General features: G+C 38.3%; 3 protein-coding genes across 8 annotated transcripts; 1 reads left to right on the forward strand and 2 right to left on the reverse strand.

The window, feature by feature from the left end:
* Nucleotides 1-1,141: 1,141 nt before the first annotated feature.
* Nucleotides 1,142-3,523, reverse strand: LOC122308395 (putative clathrin assembly protein At2g25430). Of its 2 annotated transcripts, none has more exons than XM_043121690.1 (2): nucleotides 3,322-3,523; nucleotides 1,142-3,233 (listed from the first exon to the last, which is right to left on the reverse strand). In XM_043121690.1, the coding sequence occupies exon 2, from the start codon at nucleotides 3,221-3,223 to the stop codon at nucleotides 1,355-1,357; it is 1,869 nt and encodes a 622-aa protein (XP_042977624.1). In that variant the 5' UTR covers nucleotides 3,224-3,233; nucleotides 3,322-3,523; the 3' UTR covers nucleotides 1,142-1,354. The 2 variants fall into 2 exon arrangements, with proteins under 2 accessions (XP_042977624.1, XP_042977625.1); XM_043121691.1 differs by having other exon boundaries at nucleotides 1,142-3,249.
* Nucleotides 3,524-3,661: 138 nt separating this feature from the next.
* On the forward strand, nucleotides 3,662-11,847 carry LOC122308396 (BRAP2 RING ZnF UBP domain-containing protein 1). 3 transcript variants are annotated; one of them, XM_043121692.1, is made up of 11 exons: nucleotides 3,664-4,053; nucleotides 4,233-4,341; nucleotides 4,440-4,554; nucleotides 4,676-4,773; nucleotides 5,436-5,545; nucleotides 6,118-6,367; nucleotides 6,611-6,664; nucleotides 7,128-7,271; nucleotides 10,962-11,026; nucleotides 11,264-11,318; nucleotides 11,405-11,847. In XM_043121692.1, exons 1-11 carry the CDS (start codon nucleotides 3,764-3,766, stop codon nucleotides 11,561-11,563), a joined length of 1,449 nt encoding a protein of 482 aa, XP_042977626.1. In that variant the 5' UTR covers nucleotides 3,664-3,763; the 3' UTR covers nucleotides 11,564-11,847. The 3 variants fall into 3 exon arrangements, with proteins under 3 accessions (XP_042977628.1, XP_042977626.1, XP_042977627.1); XM_043121693.1 differs by having other exon boundaries at nucleotides 3,666-4,053; nucleotides 5,439-5,545; XM_043121694.1 differs by lacking the exon at nucleotides 10,962-11,026 and having other exon boundaries at nucleotides 3,662-4,053; nucleotides 11,405-11,547.
* Nucleotides 11,848-12,566: 719 nt separating this feature from the next.
* Nucleotides 12,567-23,154, reverse strand: LOC122308394 (topless-related protein 4-like). Of its 3 annotated transcripts, none has more exons than XM_043121688.1 (26): nucleotides 22,963-23,154; nucleotides 22,645-22,768; nucleotides 22,360-22,539; nucleotides 22,119-22,232; nucleotides 21,825-21,983; nucleotides 21,536-21,713; nucleotides 21,315-21,438; nucleotides 20,818-20,930; nucleotides 19,762-19,930; nucleotides 19,509-19,618; nucleotides 19,310-19,379; nucleotides 19,078-19,151; nucleotides 18,798-18,893; nucleotides 18,591-18,686; nucleotides 17,725-17,852; nucleotides 17,384-17,618; nucleotides 17,132-17,296; nucleotides 16,969-17,061; nucleotides 16,636-16,779; nucleotides 15,629-15,739; nucleotides 15,365-15,544; nucleotides 14,650-14,778; nucleotides 14,453-14,548; nucleotides 13,864-14,052; nucleotides 13,309-13,475; nucleotides 12,567-13,228 (listed from the first exon to the last, which is right to left on the reverse strand). In XM_043121688.1, exons 2-26 carry the CDS (start codon nucleotides 22,722-22,724, stop codon nucleotides 13,030-13,032), a joined length of 3,399 nt encoding a protein of 1,132 aa, XP_042977622.1. In that variant the 5' UTR covers nucleotides 22,725-22,768; nucleotides 22,963-23,154; the 3' UTR covers nucleotides 12,567-13,029. The 3 variants fall into 3 exon arrangements, with proteins under 3 accessions (XP_042977622.1, XP_042977621.1, XP_042977623.1); XM_043121687.1 differs by having other exon boundaries at nucleotides 22,645-22,774; XM_043121689.1 differs by lacking the exons at nucleotides 22,360-22,539; nucleotides 22,645-22,768; nucleotides 22,963-23,154 and having other exon boundaries at nucleotides 22,076-22,219.
* Between the last annotated feature and the right edge of the window lie 1,924 nt (nucleotides 23,155-25,078).

A 25,078-nucleotide genomic window follows, 5' to 3' on the forward strand; every position in this document is an offset into this window, starting at 1 on the left:
GCTCCTTCCCAAAACCCACCCAGCCCTTCTCCAGAACCCAGGACCCACCCAGCGCTCCTTTCCATTGCAAACCAATCGGCATGGGAACAACGGTGCCGTCGAAGGTGAGATATCCATCTCCCATACGCACTCTAGAAACCAATCTCTCACACTAACTCTATCTCTCTCTCATCCCTAATATAGCTTCTAAGCCGAGTCTCCTCTGCCCTTTGGGTCGCACCTCCCCAGGTGTTAAACTCCCGATTGGTTTGATATCTATATTAAAATTGTGCTCGCAACTCAATTCAACTCAAATTAATTATTAATAAGATTTATAATTTTTTTAATTTTTTATAAAAAAATTAAAATTATCTCAACTTATTTTATATATTTTATTATAAAAAATTAAATCTATCTCAATTTAAAAAAATTAAACTCATCTTAATAAAATTCACAAAATATTATTATTCATCTCAACATTCAAACGTATTCATCTTGAGTTCAAATTCAAATATTAATTAGCCTTAGACGTATTTTGAGCGAAAAGTACTTATTCTATTATCAAGTTGGTATTATGTAGAGAATATCATTCACATTACTTAAATAATTACTTAAATAATAAGATCATTTAATTTGTAAGAGTGAAAATTTAATAATTCTTTTTTAAATCAAATTATCTCATATAAAAGTAGAGCCTTGGCTTCGGAGCTACATTGCGGCTGAGAGAGAAAGATGGAGTTAGTGTGGGAGATTGGTTTCTGAAATACGTATGGGAGATGGATATCTCACCTTCGACGGCGCCGTTGTTCCCGCGCCGGTTGGTTTGCGATGAAGAAGAGAGCTGGGTGGGTTCTGGGAAGGAACGGAGGAACGAGAAGTAATTTTCAAATCTTTTGGTTTTGATTTTCAAAATGAGTACTGTAATGTCTGATGAGTATTGTAGCATTCAGGCTTGTGTCAGCACGTGATAGTGGTTTCAGAATCACCATTGTAGTGTTCAGCAGCTGCTCAAAAAAGAAAATAAAAAAATTGATGACGTAGGACAAGTAGTAAACTGGTTGTCTACAAACCGCACGGGTATCATTATCCGTCTGAGAGTACAGGCATGGAAAACGAAAGGGTCAAAGAACTATAGGGCTCCAGTATAAAATTCGGAAAGAGAAACAAATAACAACCGCTTTCATTATATTATATGTACTCCCTATTGTTCGAAACCACGTATGTCTTTCACTCCTTACAATCCAAGTAAAGATTAAAAAAACGGTGGAAAACAACGAGGAACATAGAAAATCTTCCAAATTAGAAAAGAGGATGGCAAAGGAAAATGTTTATCTGCATCATAAGAAGAACAAACCCTTCTCTAAAGACAGCCATTTCAATAGGGTGCGTAGTAGTATCCGCCTGGCATGGGCTGTCCCATGCCACCGACCTGTGGCATACCATAAGGCATCATTTGTTGAGGGCTTGGGCCATAGTAGCCAGAGCCACCAGCAATCTTGGCCAAACTCACTTGGCCTTGCATCCCATCCCTTCCATACTGCTGCCAGAGCTGCTGTTCCTGCACAAGCAAGTGTTGCTTCTTCTCCATATCAGCTATTTGTACATATGAAGGAGGTGGTACTGCAAGGGACGCCGCAAAGGGGTCCTGCTGCCCTACTGCCTGGACTGTCCCATCCGGAGCAGGCAGCGCCAGCACTGGTGTAGCACTCTTGCCTAGCCCAGGCAACGCCACACTACTTGCACTTCCACCACTTAATTGAGTGGTGCTCACATGCTGCCTCACTGCCCCCTGATCATACATTCCATTCAGTAGCAATGGATCAAACCCACCCCCCAATGTAGCCTTCTGCTTCGATAGATTACTAGCCGATTCTGCCAATGCTAACTCCCAATCTGCTTTACCGATCTCCGCAGCAGGTGTTTGCCATGCCGAAGTCACCTCAGGCTCTCCATTTGAAGGGAAAGCTTCCCATGAGCCATTTGTATTCATTGCTGTTGGTCCAGAAAACAGAGCCAAAGCCAATTTGTTGCCTTGCTCATCAGCTGAAATAGCATCATCCCTCAAATTCACCAAGTCCTCAGTCACTTGCACCTGCTGAGGCTGTGGCTTAGGCTCAGGTTGAGATGGAGGTGGAGGGGTATAATTCTCTGGCGGAGGAAGAGCCTTTATCTCATTCATATCCTGCTCCACCTCTTCCTTCACTGGCGCCATGTCCTCCCTAATTCTCTCAGGGCTCTTTGGCTTGTTTGTCATCTCCCTCAAGAACCCCTCGAGCGTCCCCAAAAGCTTATCGGTAATCCTTTGGACTTCAGGATACTCAGAGGACCTTGCAATACCCATATCCTTACACCAATTATAGAACCCCATAAGCTCATCAATCGCCTTTGCCGCGCTAACATAAGCATCAAAACCTTTAACACAATCTGCGTACTCCATCTCTGTGAACCTATCCAACAATATCCCCAGTGCCTCGCATATCTCCACATAAACCCCAAAACTCTCCCTCACAATCTGGTAAAGCGCTACCAGCACCAACCTACTACTCTTAGCCGCACCGGTTGGCCTACAAGCCAGTATCCGGTCAAGAATTCTCAACAACTGGTTCAACTTCCCTAAAACCCTCTCGGGCCGCATAGCCCTCATCGGTGTCTCTCTTGTCTTCTCCCTCTCAACCGATTCACTAACATCCCCATAAGATCTCGACCTCCTACCCATTCCATTTTCAATTTCATCCTTGTACCTATCCTCCCTCTTATCCACACCTTTCATTTTCTTCTCATAGACCACGCTCTCGACCTTCTCATCCAAATACGCAGCGTAGAACCTCACGAAACCCGAGTGATCCCACGAATTCGAGTGCGCCTCGTCCCTAAAATCCGACATATTCAAGACCCGCATACCCCTACGGGTCGCATAAACAATCTCCTCCTCAAACGAGGGATGCCCATCAACCAAGACTCTATGCACAAGCATCAAAGCCTTGAGGGCCACAATCCAGTCGCGGGTCTTGCTAAGCCGCTTCGATATGGTGGCGACGCACGCACTCACATACCCTCTGGAGTACGTGGTCAGGTTTATGATTTCCCTAATGTGCCTCTCTTCGGCGGGATCGTCGTCGTGGGTGGTTGCTTTTACGACCAAGACTTCGAGATCCGGGGCTATGTTTCCGGCCACCTTGGCTATGCTAATACTAGTTTGGTCTTTCACAGCACCGATAGCCTTGCGGATCGTACTGGGTGCCATTAGTCCTGACCTATAAAAAACCACAACTGGGCGATCTGGATTCAAGATTCGGGATTACTAGAGAGAGCTAAGAGTTGGAAATGGAAATCGGTGTTTACCTTACTGGCTCAATTCGTTTGGAGATATGGAGGGGAGGGATCTGATGGAGGAAATGGGAGATCTGTTCAAAACCGGTGGTTGAGGAGATGGATTCCTTTGGATCGAAGTAATACGGGGAGAGCACAGGACCGGACCTCGTCGGTGGAAAGCGCAAAAGTAAAAGTCTCTTTGGGGTTTGGGAGGGGTTCTGTGTCTCTGTGGGTTTGCGCTTGAGTTTACCACGCAAAAGTAAATGTTACGAGATAGCGTATTGACGTAATTGTAACGTATTTGACTTTGACATGTGGAATGTTATTCATGCCATTTTCTACGCTAATGGGGATGTTCTTTCCTCTTATATTATCATTACACGACGTCGAATTGATATTCTGTGACTCTCTCTCTCTCTCTCTCTCTCTCTCTCTCTCTAACGAGTCAGCTGGACGATACGACTCAGCCAACATGTTCTTCCTCCGAGTCCACTCGGTGGACACCGAACAGCCTCTCACATTCGAGGTCGCCGAGTTCTCCTCCACCACTACTGCGTCCGTCCCAAATCCTAACCCTAAGTTCACCGAACGCAGAGGCGTAGCACACCTTTTCCGGAGTACGTCTCATTCTTTGCTTCCAAATCCTAGCTCCCGATCCACGCTTCTCTTCATTGTCGCCGTCCCCAACTACCTCTCCTTCGACGATTTGATACGCTTCTGTGACTCCCGCATCGACCACGTCTCCGAGCTCCTCTTCATCAGGCACGACCCCCTCCCCCTCCCCCGCGCTTATAGTTGTTCACACTTTTCTTTTGTGACGAAGTTTATCAGTTTTTATTTATATTGAAGTCCTAATTGCATGTCTGATTATTGATTATTGAAATGGAAAGAAGATTATTCTAATTATTTTCTCCATTTTTGAATTCCCTGCATTTTTATAGGAACGATGGGATGGAGGATCGGTACAGCGTTTTAATCAGGCTTATGAATCAGTCAACGGCTGATGGATTCTATTGCAGTTTCAACGGGAAGAAATTTTCACCGGGCGAGGTAGAAGAGTTTTTGCTTGTATTATTGTGGTTTTGATTGGACTCTTTGAATTTATGTTTTCCCCCTTTGTTTTATTTACTTAGGGTTGAATTTTTTAGGCTGAGGTATGCCATATTCTGTTTATGATGTCTGTGGAGTACACGGAATCAGCTGAGATAGCCGGGACTCCTCCTCCCGGGTGTACGGAATTACCTACTTGCCCAGTTTGTCTTGGTGAGTCACATTTCCTCTTTCTTTTACGTTTTGGTTTTGGTGAATTATACTTGCATATTATGCTGCGTTTTTTGGGATTAACGTTTGCTTGGTCTCTTCGAATTTGGGTATTCAATGTCAGAGCGATTGGACCCGGACACTAGTGGAATACTGAGTACAATTTGTGACCATTCCTTTCAGTGTCCTTGCATTTCAAAATGGACTTATCTATCTTGCCAGGTGAGCCGTTTCTAAATTCCCCGAACATCTCCTCTAGGATGTTTATGTTTTGGTTGGAGAATTTGGTTGAATAAAGAGATTGTTAGTGTTGCTACAAAAGATGGTTTCGAATGAGCGATGCTATATATCCATAGCATTAACTTGACTATGGGGATTCTCAGTTTTATGGATATCATGAAGAAGATGTTTGCACAAAGCAAGGTCTTGTTATCATCCACCTGAAGAAGTGCTGTTGCTTGTAACACGCTTTTGGTGTAGAATCGTTTTCACTTGGTCTTTTTCTGAAGCTCCAATATCATTATAGTATTTTTAGGATCATGAAGAGCGCAATTCTTCATCCTTATAGTTTGTCTAACAAGAACCCAACGTTTCATGATCAAAATAAGCTCAAAATATCATATTCACTGTTGCTCAAGTTACCTAAAAAAAAGAGAATATTTTATGCACTTGCAATCATGAGTTTAACTTGCACTGTTCTATGTTTACAAATATGGAAATGTTTTTATCTTGTATATTGCATGACACATCTAGCGTCGACAGGCTTAGCATAATACCATCTTCTGCCTTAGTTTGAGCATGTATTAGATGGTGTCATTACAATAGAAGTGGATGGATGTTGGGATGACCATATTGAAGAAGCTTTCTGAATTACTTTACGTTAGCAGCTTTGCCGATTCTGTCAGCAGCAAGATGAGAAGCCAACTTGCTTTGTTTGTGGGACATTGGAGGATCTTTGGGTTTGCATGATTTGTGGTTTTGTAGGATGTGGAAGGTAATACATTTGCATTATTCTACTTCTTACTCTGATTATTGTTTCAGAAGACTCCAAACTAACACAGCACTAACATAACTATACTTTATATTTGATTAAGGGGATGCTTGGGGAATGAGAAGAGTTCTTTTATGAAATCTTGGATTTTATTGCTTCAAAGTCTAGCTTACATATGTCGATGAGAATTTGTGAATAGTAATAAAATGGTTTGAGTTAAAATGTTTTGTAGGGTTTTGGGAAAGGAGAGAGAAAGAGTTAAATAAAAATATTATAAAGTTGAAGTTTTGGTAGAATATAATTTTATAATATAATTTTTGTTTTGGGATTTGAAAAAATTGAATTGTTTTTTGTGTTTTGTTTGACAAGTTTGGAAAAGTTGTAATAATTAGGTAATAATTAGATGAAAAGGTTGAAAATTTAAAATTGAAAAGTGTTTATGTTTGAGTGATGTTTGGGAAGGAAATTATGAGAAATTTTGAATTGAGATGAGATGGGATTTGTTTCCCAAACAACCCTAAATTTGTTCTAGTTATTTCATGTTCATAGTCATTGTTTATATTTTCTTTTGATAGATATAAAGAAGGTCATGCCGTTCGGCATTGGAAGGATACACAGCATTGCTACTCTCTTGACATGCGAACACAACAAATTTGGGATTATGTTGGCGACGGTTATGTTCATCGACTGAATCAGTCAAAAAATGATGTTAAGTTAGTGGAGATGAACTCTCATTGTATGTCATCTGAAGGAGATTGTGGTACTTGTGGATGTAGTGATGATTCTGGAATAAGTGGGGCCCTCTTTAGCAGCAAAGTTGAAGCAGTATGATTCTCTTATTGTACTTGCCTTCTAAAGTTTTTAATATGTGAATCTTGTCATTAAGATTACCTCAGAATGAGAAGTTTGAACTGCGTTGAACTTCTCAACATGAAGCTCAAATACTAAGGATACTTTGAGACCTGAGAGCGTATTCCATGTTTTTATTGTGTACTGGTTGTGTTTGTATTAAAATCCTTCCCTCCTTATAAGGCATGTACTTATCTTCAATTTACATGCTTGCAACAGATTGTGGATGAGTACAACCGTCTTCTTGCAACACAGCTGGAGACCCAAAGACAAGTAAGTTGAACTATCAGTTTACCCCAGCTCCTGCCACATTCTTCCACCTTCTTCATTCCTCTTTTCTCCCAAGCCCTTGATTTAGAGATATTCACTCATTAGTTTTTAAAGTAGTTAAACAAGTCTCTCCCTCACCCATCCCATTGATCTGGTGATTCAACCATTGTTTTTAAAGTAGATGTTGAAAATCTGTCTGTGCTTCAATCATGCAATACGGTATCTACTATCTACGGAAGAAATGCGGTCTAATTGTCTACTTGAATGTGGTATACCAAGTCCAGCCATTGATTTAACTTTATATCTTTGCTGGGGCTTGGGTGGAGAATTTAATGGGAAGGGCTAGGACTACCTCCATATATGTTGTTTTGTTACTTGCAGACAACCTTTGCGGTGTGATGTCCTCATAGCTTATTTTGGCACACATCCTCTTATTAAATCAAGATTTTCTCTGTTTTGGGTCCAGTACTATGAATCTCTACTTGTAGAGGCCAAAAGTAAGGTTGGAAGCTCCATTTCAGAAGCAGTGGAGAAGGCTGTGACTTCCAAGATGCAGGACATCCAAATCAAATTTGAAAAGTGCCTTGAGGAAAAAAATGCTGTTGCAGATGTAAGCTTTTAATTTCGTCCTAATCAGGTTTGGAGTTTTTGGATTCAATTTACTTTTTTTTTTTTTGATAAGTAAAATAAATTATATTATCAAAAGAAGGCAAAAGCCTGATGCAAAGATTAGAGACCACATCTAGGTATGAACAATGGATATAAGGAACTCATGTAGCCCCAAACCATTGAAATCAACCGTTAAGGTCCATGTACAAAGAGTTCTAAAGAAAAAAACTTTCAATTCCTCCAACGATCTCTCTTTGTCCTCGAACGTCCTGTCATTGCGCTCTCTCCATAGACACCACATGATGCATATAGGGATCATCTTCCATACTGCTTTTATCTGTTGATTTCCTCTCATATTTTTCCAACTGGCCAATACCCCGACCACCGTCTCCGGCATAGCCCAAGCCAAGTCTATTCTACCAAGTACCTCATTCCATAGCCTACTCGCTACCTCACAGTGTATTAAGAGATGGTTCACCGATTCACCTCCCTTTCTACACATACAACACCAATCTGTGATGATCACCCTACGCTTCCTCAAATTATCAGTTGTGAGAATCTTACCCAATGCTGCAGTCCACACAAAAAATGCTGCTTTGGGTAGCGCCTTATGTCTCCATATCTTTCGCCATGGGAACTGAATAGGTGTCTCTTGGGAAAGAGACTTATAAAAAGAGTGCACTGAAAAAGTACCTTTAACTGTAGGTATCCACCATAAACTATCCTGTGAATTATCCGGTTTAGTAGCATACAAAAGGCTATAAAAGGCTTCAATACTGCTCATCTCCCAATCTTGTGCCGCCCTACTGAATATGATATTCCATTGAATTTGTTCCCTTGATCTTTCTAGAACATCTGCTACTGAGGCATCAATATCTCTTGCAACTCTGAATAGTGAAGGAAAAGATTCCTTTAGTGCCACATGATCACACCAAGTGTCGTACCAAAACTTAATACGGGTTCCTCCTCCTAAACGGATTCGGGTATAGCGAATGAAGACCTCCCACCCTTTTCTTATATGTAACCACAAACCCACTCCATGCGCTCCTATCACTTCTTTTTGTACACCACCCCCCCCCCCCCAATAGGCTAGGCCTGGGCTCCGACTCCGACCGAGTCGGAATTGCCATTTCCGACCTCCGACTCTGACTGGAGTCGGAACCGGAAGTTCACTCCGACTCCGACTCCGACTCCGACGAGGAGTCGGAGTTCGACTCCGATCGGACTTCGGAGTTAGGAACTCCGATTGGAATTCCGATGGCTTCCGATCGGAATTGGGGTCCGACCTCCGCCCTAGCATACATCTCCATAATCCCTAGAAAAAAAGAAACGCTCCTGTGGCCTTTGCTTCCCTTTCCCTTGTCTACCTCTCTGATCTCTTTACCCTCACGCCCAAAACCAAATACCGAATTCTGTCTCCACAGCCTCTGGTGCAGCGGAGACCTATCACCGCGTGGAAGAGCCCATAAACGTTGGTTGCTGCGGCAGAGGAGTATGGATCAACGGTAAGGTGGGGGTTTTGAACAGGTGCTGGTCTTGGTCATCACAGCGCAACAATGTGGATAGATATAGGCACGAGCCATTCTGCATTTCCAAGCTCGAGTCATTACAGAGAAAGGAGTGGAAACGAGAGTGGCTTTTGGGAACTTAGATGTCTCATGTGAGATGAAGAAGAAGACCCACTTCAGCATCCACCTGTTCGGAAATGGGTCGAGGAGCTGGAGGGGGAGGCGCTGGAGGAGGAACTGGGAAGAGAGGAGCAGAACTGTGTAGGGTTAGCCGGTTAGAGATGAACTTATATCCTATTAAAAACGGCGTCGTTTAAGGTTTTCCTAAAAAAAATAGTTGCAAAATGTGTAATGGTGCATGAGGGGATTCGAACACAGGATCCGGAGAAACAAAACCGAGCCTCATCCATTGAGCTACTTGACTACGTAATATTCATAATACAATATATAATATATAAGGTATAAATAGTCGGAGTTCGGAGTCAACAAGGCCTCCGGACTCCGACTATGAGAGTCGGAGTAACTCCGACTCCGACTCCGAATTCCGAGAACTCCGACTCCGTCGGAGTCGAATTCGGAGCGGAATTCGGAGCGGAGTCGGAAATCTCGAAAATTTGCACAGGCCTACCATGGGCCCCCCATATTTGCTCTCTATAACCGTCTTCCACAAGGCTTCAGGTTCCTTGTGATATCTCCACAGCCATTTGCCTAGTAATGCCCGATTGAAAGTTCTCATATCTCTAATGCCCAAGCCCCCATTCGAGATAGGGCTACATACTTTGTCCCACCTCACAAGGTGAAATGTTTGTTCCGCGCCCATTCCACCCCACAAGAAATCCCTTTGAAGTTTCTCCAACCGAAGTGCAACATTTGCTGGAATAGGAAACAATGACAAAAAATAGGTGGGTAGGTTAGAAAGAGTACTCTTAATTAGAGTAATCCGCCCACCTTTTGACAAATATAACCTCTTCCATCCAGCTAGCCGACGTTCCACTTTCTCAATAACTGGGTCCCATAAAGAAGCCGCTCTCGAGGTCGCCCCCAGTGGAAGTCCCAGATAAGTCATGGGTAAAGAAGTAGTCGTGCATCCCAATATACTAGCCAACTGTCTAATATGCCGAACACGTCCAATAGGCACCATCTCAGATTTTTCCAAATTAACGTTCAATCCGGAAGTTACTTCAAAACAAAGGAGAAGGGCCTTCAAAATTTGAATCTGGTTGGGGACTGCTTCACAAAAGAAGAGTATCATCTGCAAACAATAAGTGAGATACATTAACAAGTCCCCTATTCGGAGCTCCAATCTTAAAACCAGTGAGCAACCCATTCGTAACCAAGGCTGATGACATTCGGCTCAGTGCCTCCATCACAATCACAAAGAGTAAAGGGGATAACGGATCTCCTTGTTTTAAGCCTCGTGTGCTACAAAAGAAACCAGTTGGGCTTCCGTTTATCAAAACGGAGAATTTTACCGTTGATATACACCACCTAATCCATGAACACCATTTCTCTCCGAACCCGCATTTCCCCAAAAGATCAAGAAGGAACTCCCAGTTGACATGATCATACACCTTCTCCATATCTAGTTTACATATAATCCTTGCCTCACCAGATTTCAATCGACTGTCTAGGCATTCATTCGCAATAAGAACCGCATCTAGGATTTGTCTATCCTTAACAAATGCATTCTGAGGTTTCAAAATAAGCTTCCCCACTACCTTACTCAAACGATTCGCAAGCACCTTGGAAATTATCTTGTACACCCCATTTACTAGGCTAATAGGTCGAAACTCCTTGATCTCCTCGGCCCCCACCTTCTTTGGAATTAGTGCGAGAAAAGTAGCATTGAGGCTTTTTTCAAACTTTCCGGCTGAGTAGAACTTCTGGAACACGTTCAAAAGGTCATCTTTTATTACAGCCCAGCAAGTTTGAAAGAAACCCATAGAGAAACCGTTAGGGCCCGGCGCCTTGTCTTTAACCATTTTCCTCACAACTTCAAAGACCTCCAACTCCTCAAAAGGCCTCTCCAGTCGGTCTACATCAATAAGATCAATGGCATCAAAGTCAAGCCCTTCTAAGCAAGTTATCTTGTTATACGTTTCGGTAGAGGTAGGTTCCTGATAAACATCTTCATTCTTGATCTTTAGCAACTTGTTTCCCTAACAATTCTTTTTTGTCCTTAGATTAATCGAAATCTGATAAAGAATCAAGACATTTGGCGAAAGAAGGTCAAGGAAATTGAAGAGAGGTACATAATCGTTATTATTTTGTTTAATTACATGGACAGTGACGTTGTTGGATTTGACAACTACGGAAATTTGGGTTTGCTGGCATCTGGAACATTGCTAGCTATAGAGAGCTATATGGTTATTATTGAAAGCCTTATTAGTGGTTCTTACGCAATGCATGATGAGCTACTATATTAAATAAAAAAAAAAATGGAAACTTGATAGTCTTCTAAGTATTAAATTCTCTGTTCTTTTAGGGACGCTGCTGCGCAGAGGTTGAGAGATGAGAAGATTCTTGATCTGGAAGAACAGGTACCACGTAACTTAAAACCTTTTTCTTGTAAACATTAACGCAAAAAGGTCAGTTCCATTAAAGTTGATGAAAACGATGTTCACAGATTAGAGATCTTACTGTCTACATTGAAGCCCAGAGAGCGCTTGATAACATGACAGATTCAGATGGTATCAGAGACGGTACACTCTTACCATTACCTAATAAGCAGTCCTCCCCAGCCACCACTAAGAGGCAGACGAAGTCAGGTCGAAGACGGAATTAGATTGCTGTCATCTCTCATATGGTGATAGAATCAGTATATTTCCCAAAGTTGGATGATGTTTAGTGGAAAGTAAAACAGAGATTAAGAACTTTGTCCAGAATCAAGTAGTGCTACTGGTTCATCGATGTTATACTTTTATAGGCGATTTTTGGTGGGTCATCTTTGTTAGTCCAAAATAGGCCATGTGAGTTTTTGTAAGTTCTTGCAACGCATAAACCTCAAATAATCTCTCATGATGATGCCGGAAGCAATTCACAGTGAAATGGTTTGCCAGTTTAGGAACATCTAACTTGTTAAGAATCTTGATTAAGTACAGGAACCGTTCATATATCCATTTTCTTGAATATTTAAGAATTTGTGAAACCGCTTTAAAATGGTAAAACTTTCTTTCACCCGTTTGGTTGTAAGATTCAATTGATTTCAACTTAATTCAGTCTAATTTTAAATTGAGTCTAATATCCAATCACCTAATTCTCAAATTATTATATTCATTTTAATTCAAATTTTTTTTTACATGTGAGACTCGCAATCTTTTCAATTCAACATTTCTTTATAAGTGGGATCTATAATTTTTTTCAACTTCTCATAAATAGTGTTAAACTCATCTTAATATCTAAATGCATATAAACTTATTTTAGATGAATTTCATATAATTCACTCTATTAACTCAACTCATTACTATTCATAAATAATTCGGTTTAGCTCAACATCCAAACGCGGCCTTAAACTGATAATATGTGGCATGTTAAGCACAATATACGTTCTGGTCGCCTTTCGTTTTCATTTAACCTTTGAACATTAATGGATCTCTATAGAAGCATCAGATAGAATCTAAGCAAAACCAAACAGATAAATATAACATGCGACGCATGATAACCATCATTCTGAAAGTGGTATTGTATTAGATAGGACTGCACTTGCACCACACATCCACGTGGAAAGAGCCAATTTCTTATTACTATCAACTGCATCAGGAAGTCATTAGTCATGGAAGGTTAAACCATGGACAGAGTAACCAAAATTATATTTTGAACATAGAAAGACCTCACACTGTCTGTTTCACAACGAGAGAGAGAGAGAACACGAGAAAAAGAAAAAGAAAAAGAACAAAAACTTGGAGTAACTTGGTGTAAAGGAGCCAGGGCCTGAGACCAAAGCAATTCATGACCCTGAGTTTTTACTATGGTAAGACCTTATCCTTCCTCCAAATTTACAGCATAAACTCGTACTTCTCCAGTCATGCTAAATGAAGGGAATCAACTGCCACCATGGCTTAGCCAGAAATTGGCATAAAGATGCCACCAGCAAATTCCACTAGGTTAAGTTGAAGTATCCTAAAACTATGATTACCTAATTTGACAGCTTCCCTAGAAAATCTAACAGTCTGATAGTCTGGGACAAGGAATCACAGGCAAGAGATACATACACTGAAGTTCCTTGGGGAACTGCACAGACATAAGGAACCATCACCTTTGGGGTTGATCTGAACCACCTGCACCAGAAGCGGTACTAGGTCCAGCACCATTTTCAGTAGGAGGGGAGGTGCCCCATTTTCCTTCCGACTCCAAAGGCTCGAGTATGTGGACTCCACCATCTGTAAGACCTAATGCAAACTGATTTGATTCGGATGGATGTGCCGCAATGACAAGAGGGTACACTCTAATGCTGTAGAAGTTATTAGATAAGTCAAAGATAAGCACCATACAAACCAATTGGCTGAAACATAATTGGATAATTGCATGCACCTGGGGTTGGGAGATGGATAAGCAGTCGGATTTATCCGACATCTCAGTCGTAGTGTTGAAGCAGTTAGAACACCCACACTTCCATCTTCAAAGCTCACGTATATTGACTGGCTATCACAGGAATATGTAGCATGTGTGATTGGACCACTGGCTTCCCGAGGGACCCACTATTAAGAGAACACAATTCCATAAAGTAATTATCAGTAGCCTTGAACTAGGTACAACTAAACCGATAACTACATTGCTGATTTGAAAAACAAACAACAAAGCTTGCATGAATTCCGAATGCTCTCTATATAATTTTTTTTATTGGCATTGGGTGTCCAAGAACAAAGTCTCTATATAATCCCGGGGTGCACTGACCCTCGGCAAGGAGGGTCCAACAAGTGCACCTCGGGAAAAATGTTCTCTATAATTATAATATCAGATATCACAACTAAAGAAAAGCGATTAAATTCATTAAATACAATATGTTTTGTCAAGCTACATGCATGCATCACACAATTATGTATCTACGTATATCTCTGTATGTATGCAGTTATACAAATATCACACCTGCTTAAGGCATTCTAATTTCGGTGCATCATATATAGCTATCTGTGTCTCATGAACCACCAGCAAATGTATCTGATCTAGATGGAATTGAACACGTGTATCTGCAAGAGGAACAGCAGCTCGCCCACTTGGAATCTGCAAGAATTTACTAGCTTGCTTCTCCCATATATCTGTACTCCAAACACACAGCTACAGAGAATAAAATAAAAGTTAAAAACCAAAAAATAAGAGGGGTGAGAGGATGCTTTTTGAGTAGATGTATCCAGTATGCAACACATGGTCAAATCACTCAAATTTTCTCCAACGACAAAGGCACAGTAAACAAAATTAAAATGTTGTATCCAGTGTACTTTTTACCCCTCGGAAAAGAAAACAGAAGTAAATCGAAATGTTTCCAGTGGCATTTGTTTTAGAGAACTATTCTTTAATCTTGGCCTGCACTTGTGGCCCTAACTAAATGATCCTAACATGAATAGTGACTAACGAAGAAAAGGAGGCAACTGTCAGCCAATGATGAAACCAGATGGGGCCTTGAAAGCATTTCAGCAGCTGGTTCGTTATTTTAACACAAATCCCAAATATACCATACCTGAGAATCAGCTCCCGAAGACACAAGCACGTTTAGAGCATGAGAGAAAGCAAGGCCTGTAATTCTTTTCTGATGGCCTTTCAGCTTAGTCTTAACCTGTAAAAATGGAGCATGCAAATTGTTATGAATGCCATATGCCAAAACTTTATTAACAAATTTAAGTCACACATTTAAGCTTCAGTTAGACAGAGTAAGACCTCATCAACCCGAACATTATAGATTTGAATAGAAGAGTCCTCCATGCCTATTGCAATGATGTTATTGTCTTGAGGGTGAAAAGCAAGAAATGTAGCCGCTGGAGGTGGGGGCATGAATGTTGTCATTGTCTGCAATTGCAGGAGATTCACAAGGAAAATGACCACAGATATAGAAGCAAATTTTTTGAAAATGTAGGAATACATTGAGAACTCCCCACTAGGTCTTGTTTGGATTCAAAAATTATCTCAACTCATCTTATCTCATATCATCTAATCATTATAACTTTCCAAAACTTTCAAACAAAATATAATAAACAATTCAATTTTTTCAACTCACAAAATAAAAATAATATTAAAAAAATAATATTTTATTCAACTTTCAACTCTTATCTCATCTCATTTAAACTTAACTCACTATCCAAAACCCCCTAAAAGTCCACCCAATATAATATCCAACTCTATTATTTGCCTCGGCGTACTTTTTTTTTTTTTTTTTTCCCACAAACTTAATATTTACTTTGAAAAAGTACCATTAATCTAAAAAAACTTTAAGGATTAATTTATAGCAGGAAGAATTACTTCTGCAGCAACTTGGTAGATTATCCTCAGAAACAGCTTCCACACATCATAACTGTTTGCTGGTTTCCAGAAATAATCAACCAAGTACAATGCACATACCCAGTAAGAAAGCGTGCAGAGAAAGCCTTCTATCTACCTTAAATGTCATCATATTGAATAATGAAATTTTCCCCCCTGAAGCTGACATGACATAAGAGTCGTTCTTTGACAGCGCAAAGCATGGAACAGCATCCTCAGGATTTGTATCGCTTACATCATTTGTCATTAGTATTCCACTTGGAGGTTGCCATAATTGAGGTACCACACTAGCTGTGGCCTGCGAGAGGAAAATTCTTTGTAAATAGTAAGCTATTGTAAAACAATGAAAAGAAGATGAAAACTTCTAAGGAAGCTTCAATACCTTCCCTACTAAATTTCGATCATTTCTCTGCCATTTCCAGAGCTTGTGTACGGCATTAGATGCCAAGGCCAATATGGCTAGACCTGAATTTGTATAAATTAATCTAGAAACCTGAAGTGGTTGTCAATAAGTCAGACCATAAGTGAAAACTAAACATCAACTTCCACAAAATTTCACCTAAAATGCAAAGAAATATATCCCAGTTATATGTATCATTGATTGCAAGACATTTAAACCGAGTTTACAATATCAAGTTGAGCAGCACATGAAAAATATTGTGCAGGACAGGCCATTTATATATCCATGTATTGTGATCCATTCATCCTCATTCCACTAGAATGTGAGCCACTCACTCCAAAGGTGACAGCTTTTCATTACATCTTTTAGTGCGTAAAAACCTAGTTAATTGATGGCATTTCATTATTGCATTTACTACCTGCAAGAGGCAATATAATGTTTTTATGGTGCCAAAACAGGGAAGACACATTATATTCGAATATTTTAACTTCAATAGATATATAAAAAAGTTTGGAGAAAGCATCATGTTAATCTATATTTACTATAACTAGAAAAATCAATTCAAAATCAATTAAAAAAAACATTTTAAACAATTTGCAGAGCCATTGTTACTATGAATAAAAATATATATTCCCAGTGCACAAGTCTAATACAATAATACGTCTCTCTGTCTCTCTGTCTCTCTGTCTCTCTCACACACACAACACGAGGTTGCATGGTATGCAGGATGCGCGTGCACACTGAGCATTAGGTAAAGCATGCAGGATGAACATATAAAAGAAGAATCTGCGATGTCAATTATACTTGTACATACAGACAAGACAAACAAAGGGGAGGGGAGTGAAAGAAAAGTAACATGCCAGAAGAAATGGAGCATACAATCTTTTGGCAGAAATATTAGAAGCCCTTTACCCTTTGAAAGTCAACAAAAGTTGGTGAAGTGGAAACAAAAAACTTAATTTTAATAAAATTACAGAGTGAACACATACCCTCATTGTTGGTAAACTATCAGGGAGCCTTAGGGAGCGGCATTGTGATGCTTCATTGATCTCTGTAAGCTTCCAGATCCTAGATTTATCTACTGACTCATCAGCAATTCTGGGTTTTATGTCCAAACTTCGACTATCAGTGTTCTACACAAACTCAAAAGGAAAACGTAAATCCCTTGACATATAAATGCTAACTCAATGTACATCCAAAGATGTCTGCATTGAAAAGAAGAAAATCATATGAAACAATATGCATAGATCAATTAATAATATCGCTTCTTTTAATTAAATCTCATTATGCATCTAAGTCACCCAAAGGACATTAACACTCACCATTGCAACCATGGCAGCGACTGGAGTAGCTTGATCTCCAATGCTTGTTCCAACAGTGGCACTGGCCAATCCAAAGGTGCCAACTGCAGGGGCCTATATATGAATGGTGCAATTAGGAAATGTAACTGAACAAGATCTGTTGAGATTGAGAAGAAATAAGTACCTTAACAACAGCCACAGAAGCAACTCTAGAAGCATCAAATGTGCGATTCTCCATTGTTCTTAGCAGCCGAGTTCCATCTGCATTTGCTAAGATTTTAACACCATTATCATTTGTTGAGACAGCTAACAGTATTCCTTCCTTGTGAAATCTGACACAGGGAGAAGCCTGCAGGTTTTCAAGACCAGGATAGTTGGTTGGCAAGAAGGATTTCTATAAAAGAATCGACATAAGTGAAGCATAACCAATAATTACCGGAAGAGAACCCCCTGCTTCTGTAGTTACTGCTAATCTATCCCTGTCCATGTCCCAGAATTTGATCAAGGACTCATCACCAGCAGCTAACCACCGATTTTTAGTGGTATCAAATTGCACAACCCCCACAGACTGCTTCCCAAGACCATGATATGTGCGCTTCACAGCACCTTCACTTTCATTCCATTCCACTAAGAATGATTCTCCTTCTTTATTTGTCCCACATGAGAACAATCTGTGTTTTCCATAAATCATGGAAAGATATTTCAGTAACAACATCATATGCTAGCAAAAGTCTACCAAAAAGAAGGGAATGGGTAATAGCAATTTCATATGTGTACCTTGTCCCGTCAGCACTATATGCCATCATGGTAGATGAATGGCCTGGTGCATCATAGTCAACTCTTGAACCCAAGTTATCATACAACCATGCCTTTATCTTTCCATCGGTTGCAGTTGAGAAGATAAACTGAATAGAAGGGAAAAAAAAGGTAAGAAAATACAACTCTTTACAACAGCAATAGCTATAGAATCATGCGATACAATTTTTTCCTCATTAGTTTTTTTTTTATCAGTAAAAAATAAACTTTATTAATGAGAATAGGCAGAGCCCAAGTACAAGGGACATATACAAGAGTAACACCTATGCATGCAATACTTCTAGATAAATCTCTCCTTTACACTATGAAGGAAGCTTTTGCAGCTATATCCAGTGATAAAGCAAACTCAACGTGGGTCAGACTTCAAGAACCTGTAAGATATTTTATTCCCCAATACATATCACTAGATGGATGGACGTTTAAGTAGCTCATGGCAAGGCCAAACAAGCAACGTTTGGTTGTTTTGAAAACTAGCATACAAATTATGAGTATGGAAAATCGTTATTGTGTTTACTTATCAAAATATATATATATATATATATATATATGAGTATGGAAAATGTCCAGTAATTGGATTATATTTATTTATATTTGTCTTGAAATAACTAATACAGATACCTTTGTGATTAGAAATAGAATACATACAGACATATATATATGTATATGTATATAATGTCATCCCCTCTTCCTTTTAAAATATAGGACCCTAATATCGTCTACCTAATAAAAAAAGAGAGAGAGAGAGAGAGAGAGAGAAGAATTAGTAGAACAAGAACAACTCAGTTTTATTGCTTTATAACTAATATAAATAGATTGAAAACCATTACCTGAATGTTTTCTTTGTGATGTGGACATATGGAATATACAGGTGCTTCATGACCCTCAAAAGTATACAGCTTAGTCCCCGTGTGTGCATCCCACACCTGCGTAATGTTGAAATCTTATCTATAATTTCCAACCCACATTATCTACACACAAACACACGTATCCAAACCAAACAACCAAATCAGAATGAAAAATATAACAAAACAAACCTTAATGAGTCTGTCCTCGCCACAAGTGACAGCACAGAGTTGTTTGCTTGGATAAGAGAAAGCAAGATCATTAACACTACCAGCATGGGCCTCAATCTGAGAAACCACAAAGAATTCATGGAAAAAAAGTAGTTAGCAAAAAGAACTACATGAAATAATCATATGGAAAAAATCAAAAAAGAACTAAAAAATGGTTTGATACATTATTGAAGACACTTAAGATTAAAGGGCTGGAAAAGAAAATAAACAGGCATTAAAGGAATTAGTTAATGGCACAAACCTCTAAGTGGTTTTGCAGAGCATCACCACCATGATATGAGTACATGTGCACAATGTGCTTAGAATATGCAATACCTGACATCAGGACAAGAAATAATAACTTAAAACAAGCCCATTATCATCTTATAACATCCATTTTCACTGGTACAAGGCACCATATTTCCAGGGTTTTATTTCCAAACAATTTTAATGAGAAAACAATACAGTATAGCAACTATAGATTGTGAGCACACCAAAAAGGGTTCCATCAGGGCTCCATATCACTCGATTTACTGAGGCTGTATAGTCACTGGTGAGAGATGCCTAAAAGAGAACAAGAAAAGCTGAATTTTCATTGAAGAAATGTAATTTAAGAAGCCTCAAATAAACATGCCACGTCCAAAAAAATTTAAAAAAAGAAAAAGAAAAAATGTACAGAATCAAAAGCTGAACCTGCAGAGGCATTGAACATGCTCCAAGATCCCAGACTTTGAAATTTCTAAGGGCAATCCTTTCACGGCTGCCTAACTCCCATACCATTACATCACCCATGTTTGTTCCAACTGAAATTGTACAGGCTCACATAATGTAAGAAAAAAATCAAAGATAAAAGCTAAAAACTAGAATTCCAAAAACCTAAATTTAAATAACTACACCACAGGAATGAAAGCACAAAATTACATTCTGTACAGTAAAAGGGGCTCACCAAGAAGTAGAATCTGCTGCAGTGGATGGAAATCCATACTCTTGACAGCTGATCCTTGATTTAGAGTCATAACAACAGTTTTGGGCAAGTCATCTGTAGTGTAGGAACTTTGACCATGGCTCTGTCCAGTGTATGCAACAGGAAGAATACTTGCTGGCAGGTTATGGACCTGTTGATAAATCATAAACGCATCATCAATTACATGACTCTTTCACATTCATCTTTCAAGCAATGGCATAATCTACATATTGAACAGATTTTCAATCAAAGACAAAAAGCAGAACTTTAGGTTTCGAGACAACAGACATGGATATATCAGGTTCACAAGTTATAAGATCAGTGTAATAAATTCATAAAACAGCATATCAGCAAACCAGAAAATTTACAAAAAAAATCATAAAAAAATTAAAATAAAATCTACCATCCATGTCTTCTGCCCCTCCCCTTCCTCTTATGGTATCAAAAGTATTGAATGACGTCGTGCACAAAAAACAAAATAAAATAAAAGGCAGGCACAAACCAAAAGCTAAACAACCTAATTAACATTTATCCAAAATTGATTTCCTCTATTTTTGTCAAATATATATTGTCTAACATCAGCATCAAAACAATTTATAGCAATTTTTTTATGATGACTAATCTATTTCCATAACATTCGAAAGAGAATTCATTTTAATAGTTTCTAATATATAAACATGGAACAAGTTCATTTGAAAGGATAAGTTACTTAATCAGTACTTAACATGAAGCATGGAATATTGTATGGGGAACTACATATTCAACACTGCAGCATTGGCACAGCTGTGAGCGAAAGGAAGAAAGAAAGAGAGAGAAAGAGAGAGGGGGGACAATTCAACTCCCAATTGTGTAGTTAGAGAAATCTCACATCAATCTAATGGCATATTTTAATATCCTCAAGCATCAAACAGATAGCACCACAATTCTCAAGAGATGTTAAAATATATATAAAAAATCAGATAAGCAAGAATTAAAAAATTTGGTAATAGGACCCAAACTTGTAGTTGGTAAATTTAAGTTATAAACAACGTGCAGTACCTCATCTGACAATCCAAAAGGTCTTGATCTTTTCAACACATGTTCAGAATCAGCTGTTTGATAGTCCATAGCTGGGTTATTGGTAGGGGGGGTTCTGGGACGCTTCAAGATGGCTGCCACCATGATCAACGGATGCATAAAGGGCAGAAATATACCAGTTGAGATGGAAGCAAAGAATGTAGGAAGAAAAGCAGATTGCAGAAGTATCTTGGCGTAAGACTTAAAGGGAAATGAGTACATCAGTTGATATGGAAACAAAGAAGTTATTCAGGAGAGCTGAATGAAAAAGCATCGTAGAGTAACTTCATGCTCCTCAGGGTTTGCAAAAATTCCAGGTATCCATATCCTGATTATGTTTTTCAATTATATTTTCTTGATTTACAGACAACCATAATAAATAGTCATGCATTAATATCATAAGTACAGCTGACAATGCCTTAAGTTAGCAAAGCAGTTCCAAACAAACCTGGTCGGAAAGGTATTCTATATTCTAATACCTGCATTGTTAGCTGCAGCCAAGCCTAGGGGTCCTGCGGAAGCTGAAGGGTGAGGCAAAGGAGATGGATTAGCCATCCATCCAGCAAGAGACGTCGGGAGAGCTGCTGGCGTGGGCTGAAATGGCTATAAACATATATTCCAGACTCAAATACAGAATTCAAACTGCAAAACAGCTTATTTACCAAAAATTAAGAATGGCTCTTATCTACTTTCCACTTACACCATGAGCACTCAGTGGTGGGAAACCCCCAGCCTTAGGGACAGCACCCATTAAGGGATTCGTGACAGGGGATGGGGCACGTGCACCATTCGATGTTCCACAACTGTGGTCCACAAATAATGTCTTAATGTCAGGGTTAGGCCTTGGATTCTTACAAAGTTGATGCTGCCAATTTAAACTGCAATTCAAACGAACATGTGTGAGGAAATAAAAGAACGTATCCATTACTAAAAGCAAAACTCAACCATTGACTTCAGATACAAAAGCAAGGCGAAACTTTCTCAGCGACCTCTGATTAATTAGCGTGCGCAATCTTGAGTTCTTCAGAGGAGGAAGTTGAAGCTTATCTCGAAAAAGGGGGTTAGCTTCTATCAACTTTTTTAGTTCAGCAAGCATTATACCCCTAGCAGACTTGGTATCTCCATATTTGGACAGCTGCTCGTTATCTCTGCAAATCAATATAAAAACCAGAGGGGCCCATGAAGTGATTTAATGAAAAAAAGGATGGTCCATATTAAGTATCATAAGAAATCCAAGAACCTTGAATCTACAAAAACAATCCCGTTGAAGACATTCCTCATACCGAAAGTTGTCTAAAGTCAATAGCTGCGTAATTTCCTTAAAAAGCTCTTCATTAAATGCGGCAAACACTTTCAAGTCCTTAACTAACACATCCACAGCTTTTGCACGATCCCTTCTGCAATTACCATTGATGTAATTCTCAATAATTCGAACCAAGCAAGCTAACAAGTAGCACAAACAAAATGACAAGTTAAAGAAACCATAGTTTTGCAAATCCAATTCTGTAAGCTTTTAACACCCACTTGTCCAAAGCTTCAAGGTACTTCTGCTTGCGAATCTCGAAGAAGATTTTCATCGAGTACCTATTGTCGTCAACCTTGGTGAAACCGGACAGGTACTTTTCAACCTCCTCCCACTCCCCATTTGTTACCATATCCTCAAAACACCTCATGTTGAAGAAAAAACCAGACTCCTGCTCCAACCTTCACAACACAGTTACCCGAAATAAATAATTTAATCAAGAAAAACGTTACTGATTTACGTCTACATAAACAGGCAACCAAAAAAATGAGGAAAATTAACCATACTTGTGCACGGTTTCTTTGAATTTCTCTTCTTCGAGAAACTGAAGTATGAGAAACACAAGTTCTCTGCTAAGCGAAGACATGGCTGTGCCGCTCAAGAGCGCCCAAAAACAACAGCCAGAAAGATCTAAAGCTTCACGGATCGATAACAGTTCAGCATGAAAACCCAAAATTACGCAGCGAACAATTCCAGAAACCAAAAAAACGAAAGCATTCTTAGTCCGAAAATTCAATAAGCTGAGAAAGGTTAAAACAAAATTAACAAAATACATACAATACGTATAGAAAACAAGAAAATGAGGAGGAGGAGACGGTACGTACCGGAGACAGAGTTTGGCAGGTACAGATCGGAAGGTTTTGGAGAATTTGTGAGAAGTTTTCGTCGCTCTAAAGCTTTGGCTTTGGAAAACAGCTTTCTCTCTCCATCTTTTGTTCGCAATGGAGTGCTTGTGGGGAGTATTTATAGAGAGAAAGAGGGTTAGGGATTTGGAAAAAAAAAAAAAGAGAGAGAGAGGGAGAGAGAGAGAGAGTAGTTTGAAGCGAAGAAACAGAGGTTTCGGACTTAATTACCGGAGAGATAGAGAGATACGAGATGAGATGGATTGATCTGATAAGTAGACTGACTTATTACTAAAGTGATAAGCCTAGGGGCTTATATAAGCTCGGTTATAGATCAGCCCGCGGAGAGATAGATATGCCCCTGTGCTTATATGGGTCATGCATGCATACGCTTCAGAAGTGGAGCGGGTAGCTAGTACGAGGTGTACTTTATTGTCTTTTCACATTCCTTAACTAGAACCATACTAATGTATTGTTTAGAAGTATAAAATTTTCATTTTAAATATAAAATTTAAATATTATTATATATAGTCATTTTTATATATTTTTTATATATTCTATTAATATAATTAGCTTAATTAACTTTTTAATATACAATCAATCATATCAATAGAGTGCACAAAAGAGTCTATAAAAGTGACTGTACATAAAATTTTTGATAAAATTTTTATCTCATTATTATAATTTTTCTAAATTTTCATACAAAATATAATAAATAATTTAACTTTTTTTTTACATTTTCAAATCTTAAAATAATAATAATATTAAAATATAATATTTTAATATTTAATCTTAAAATTCAAAATTCTCAATGACCAAGCAGAATCTAAATTAAAATAAGATGAATTAAAATAAAAATTTAAAATTAAATAAAATATTTTTAAATATTATTTTTTTAAAATTTTAAAAAGTAAAATTATTTATTTAATTTTATATAAAAATTATAATAATTAAATAAGATGGATTAAAAGACTTTCTTTTTCAAACCTCTCCTAAATGTTGTCCATTCATTAAAATGTGCCCTATTATTAATTAATATATATATATATATAAATACACATCACTTTTTATAATATTTTATATAATTATATTTTAAAATAAAAAATATTTTATAAAATTTCTTACAAAAGTAATTTCTTTATAAAAATAATCTCATTTTAAAATATGTATTATGAAATATGTGTGTAGATATCATTATTTATGAGTAATGTTGTGGACAAATTTTAAATACATAAATTTTATACAAATATTTTATAAATCAAAAAACTCTATATTAAAAATAGACTCCATTATAAACAAAAAAAAAATAGATTTTTCAATTTTTTTCTAATAAATTATACATTTTTATAAAATATTATTTATGTATCTTGTTATTCATTAAAAAAATCTGCCCTACACATTGCCTCGACAGCGAGCACCTTAGAATGATAGCGAGTACAGGTACGCGTGTACATGAGCGAGTAAGGAAGAAAAAAAGCAGTTTGTGCAGAAATACGTTTGCTTATTGTACAGGCGTGTGACAGACGTCAGTTAAAATTGGGATAGGCTGAACAAACGAGAGATCTACAATTTATCGTACTAAAATATCGTACCGCTGGATATAACTTTGTCTAAAGTAACGTCATGTCGGGAAAACAACCACACGTCAATTTCCTGTGACGCAAGACAGACATCGTAAACGGTTATAATCAGCTCTTTTTTTATTTTCCTTCTATTTTTTTAATAATATTAGATGGAGAGCGCGTAGTGATCACGTGAGAACGACTTCATTGTTAATTGCTACTACGCCGTCGTTCTAGTTATATTGTTCAATTTATCTTATGCACCAGCAGACAATTTATTAAAAAAATAAAAATAAAATAAATATATAAATATAAAAAAGACAGAAAGAATTTAGAATTTAATTTTCTTTTTTTATATTTTTAAATGTCATTTTTTTTTTTTAATATACCGCTCAAATATAACTAGAGTGGGATAGTAATAATTCTGAACATATCAAAACTTTGAAACAATTGAAACACGGACGTTTTGCTCCACAATAACTACTAAGTACCAACAACATCCAATCAAATCGTCTATAGTTATTCATGTTTAACCA

This window comes from Carya illinoinensis, chromosome 4, assembly GCF_018687715.1.
Source record: "Carya illinoinensis cultivar Pawnee chromosome 4, C.illinoinensisPawnee_v1, whole genome shotgun sequence".
Lineage (NCBI taxonomy): Eukaryota > Viridiplantae > Streptophyta > Magnoliopsida > Fagales > Juglandaceae > Carya > Carya illinoinensis.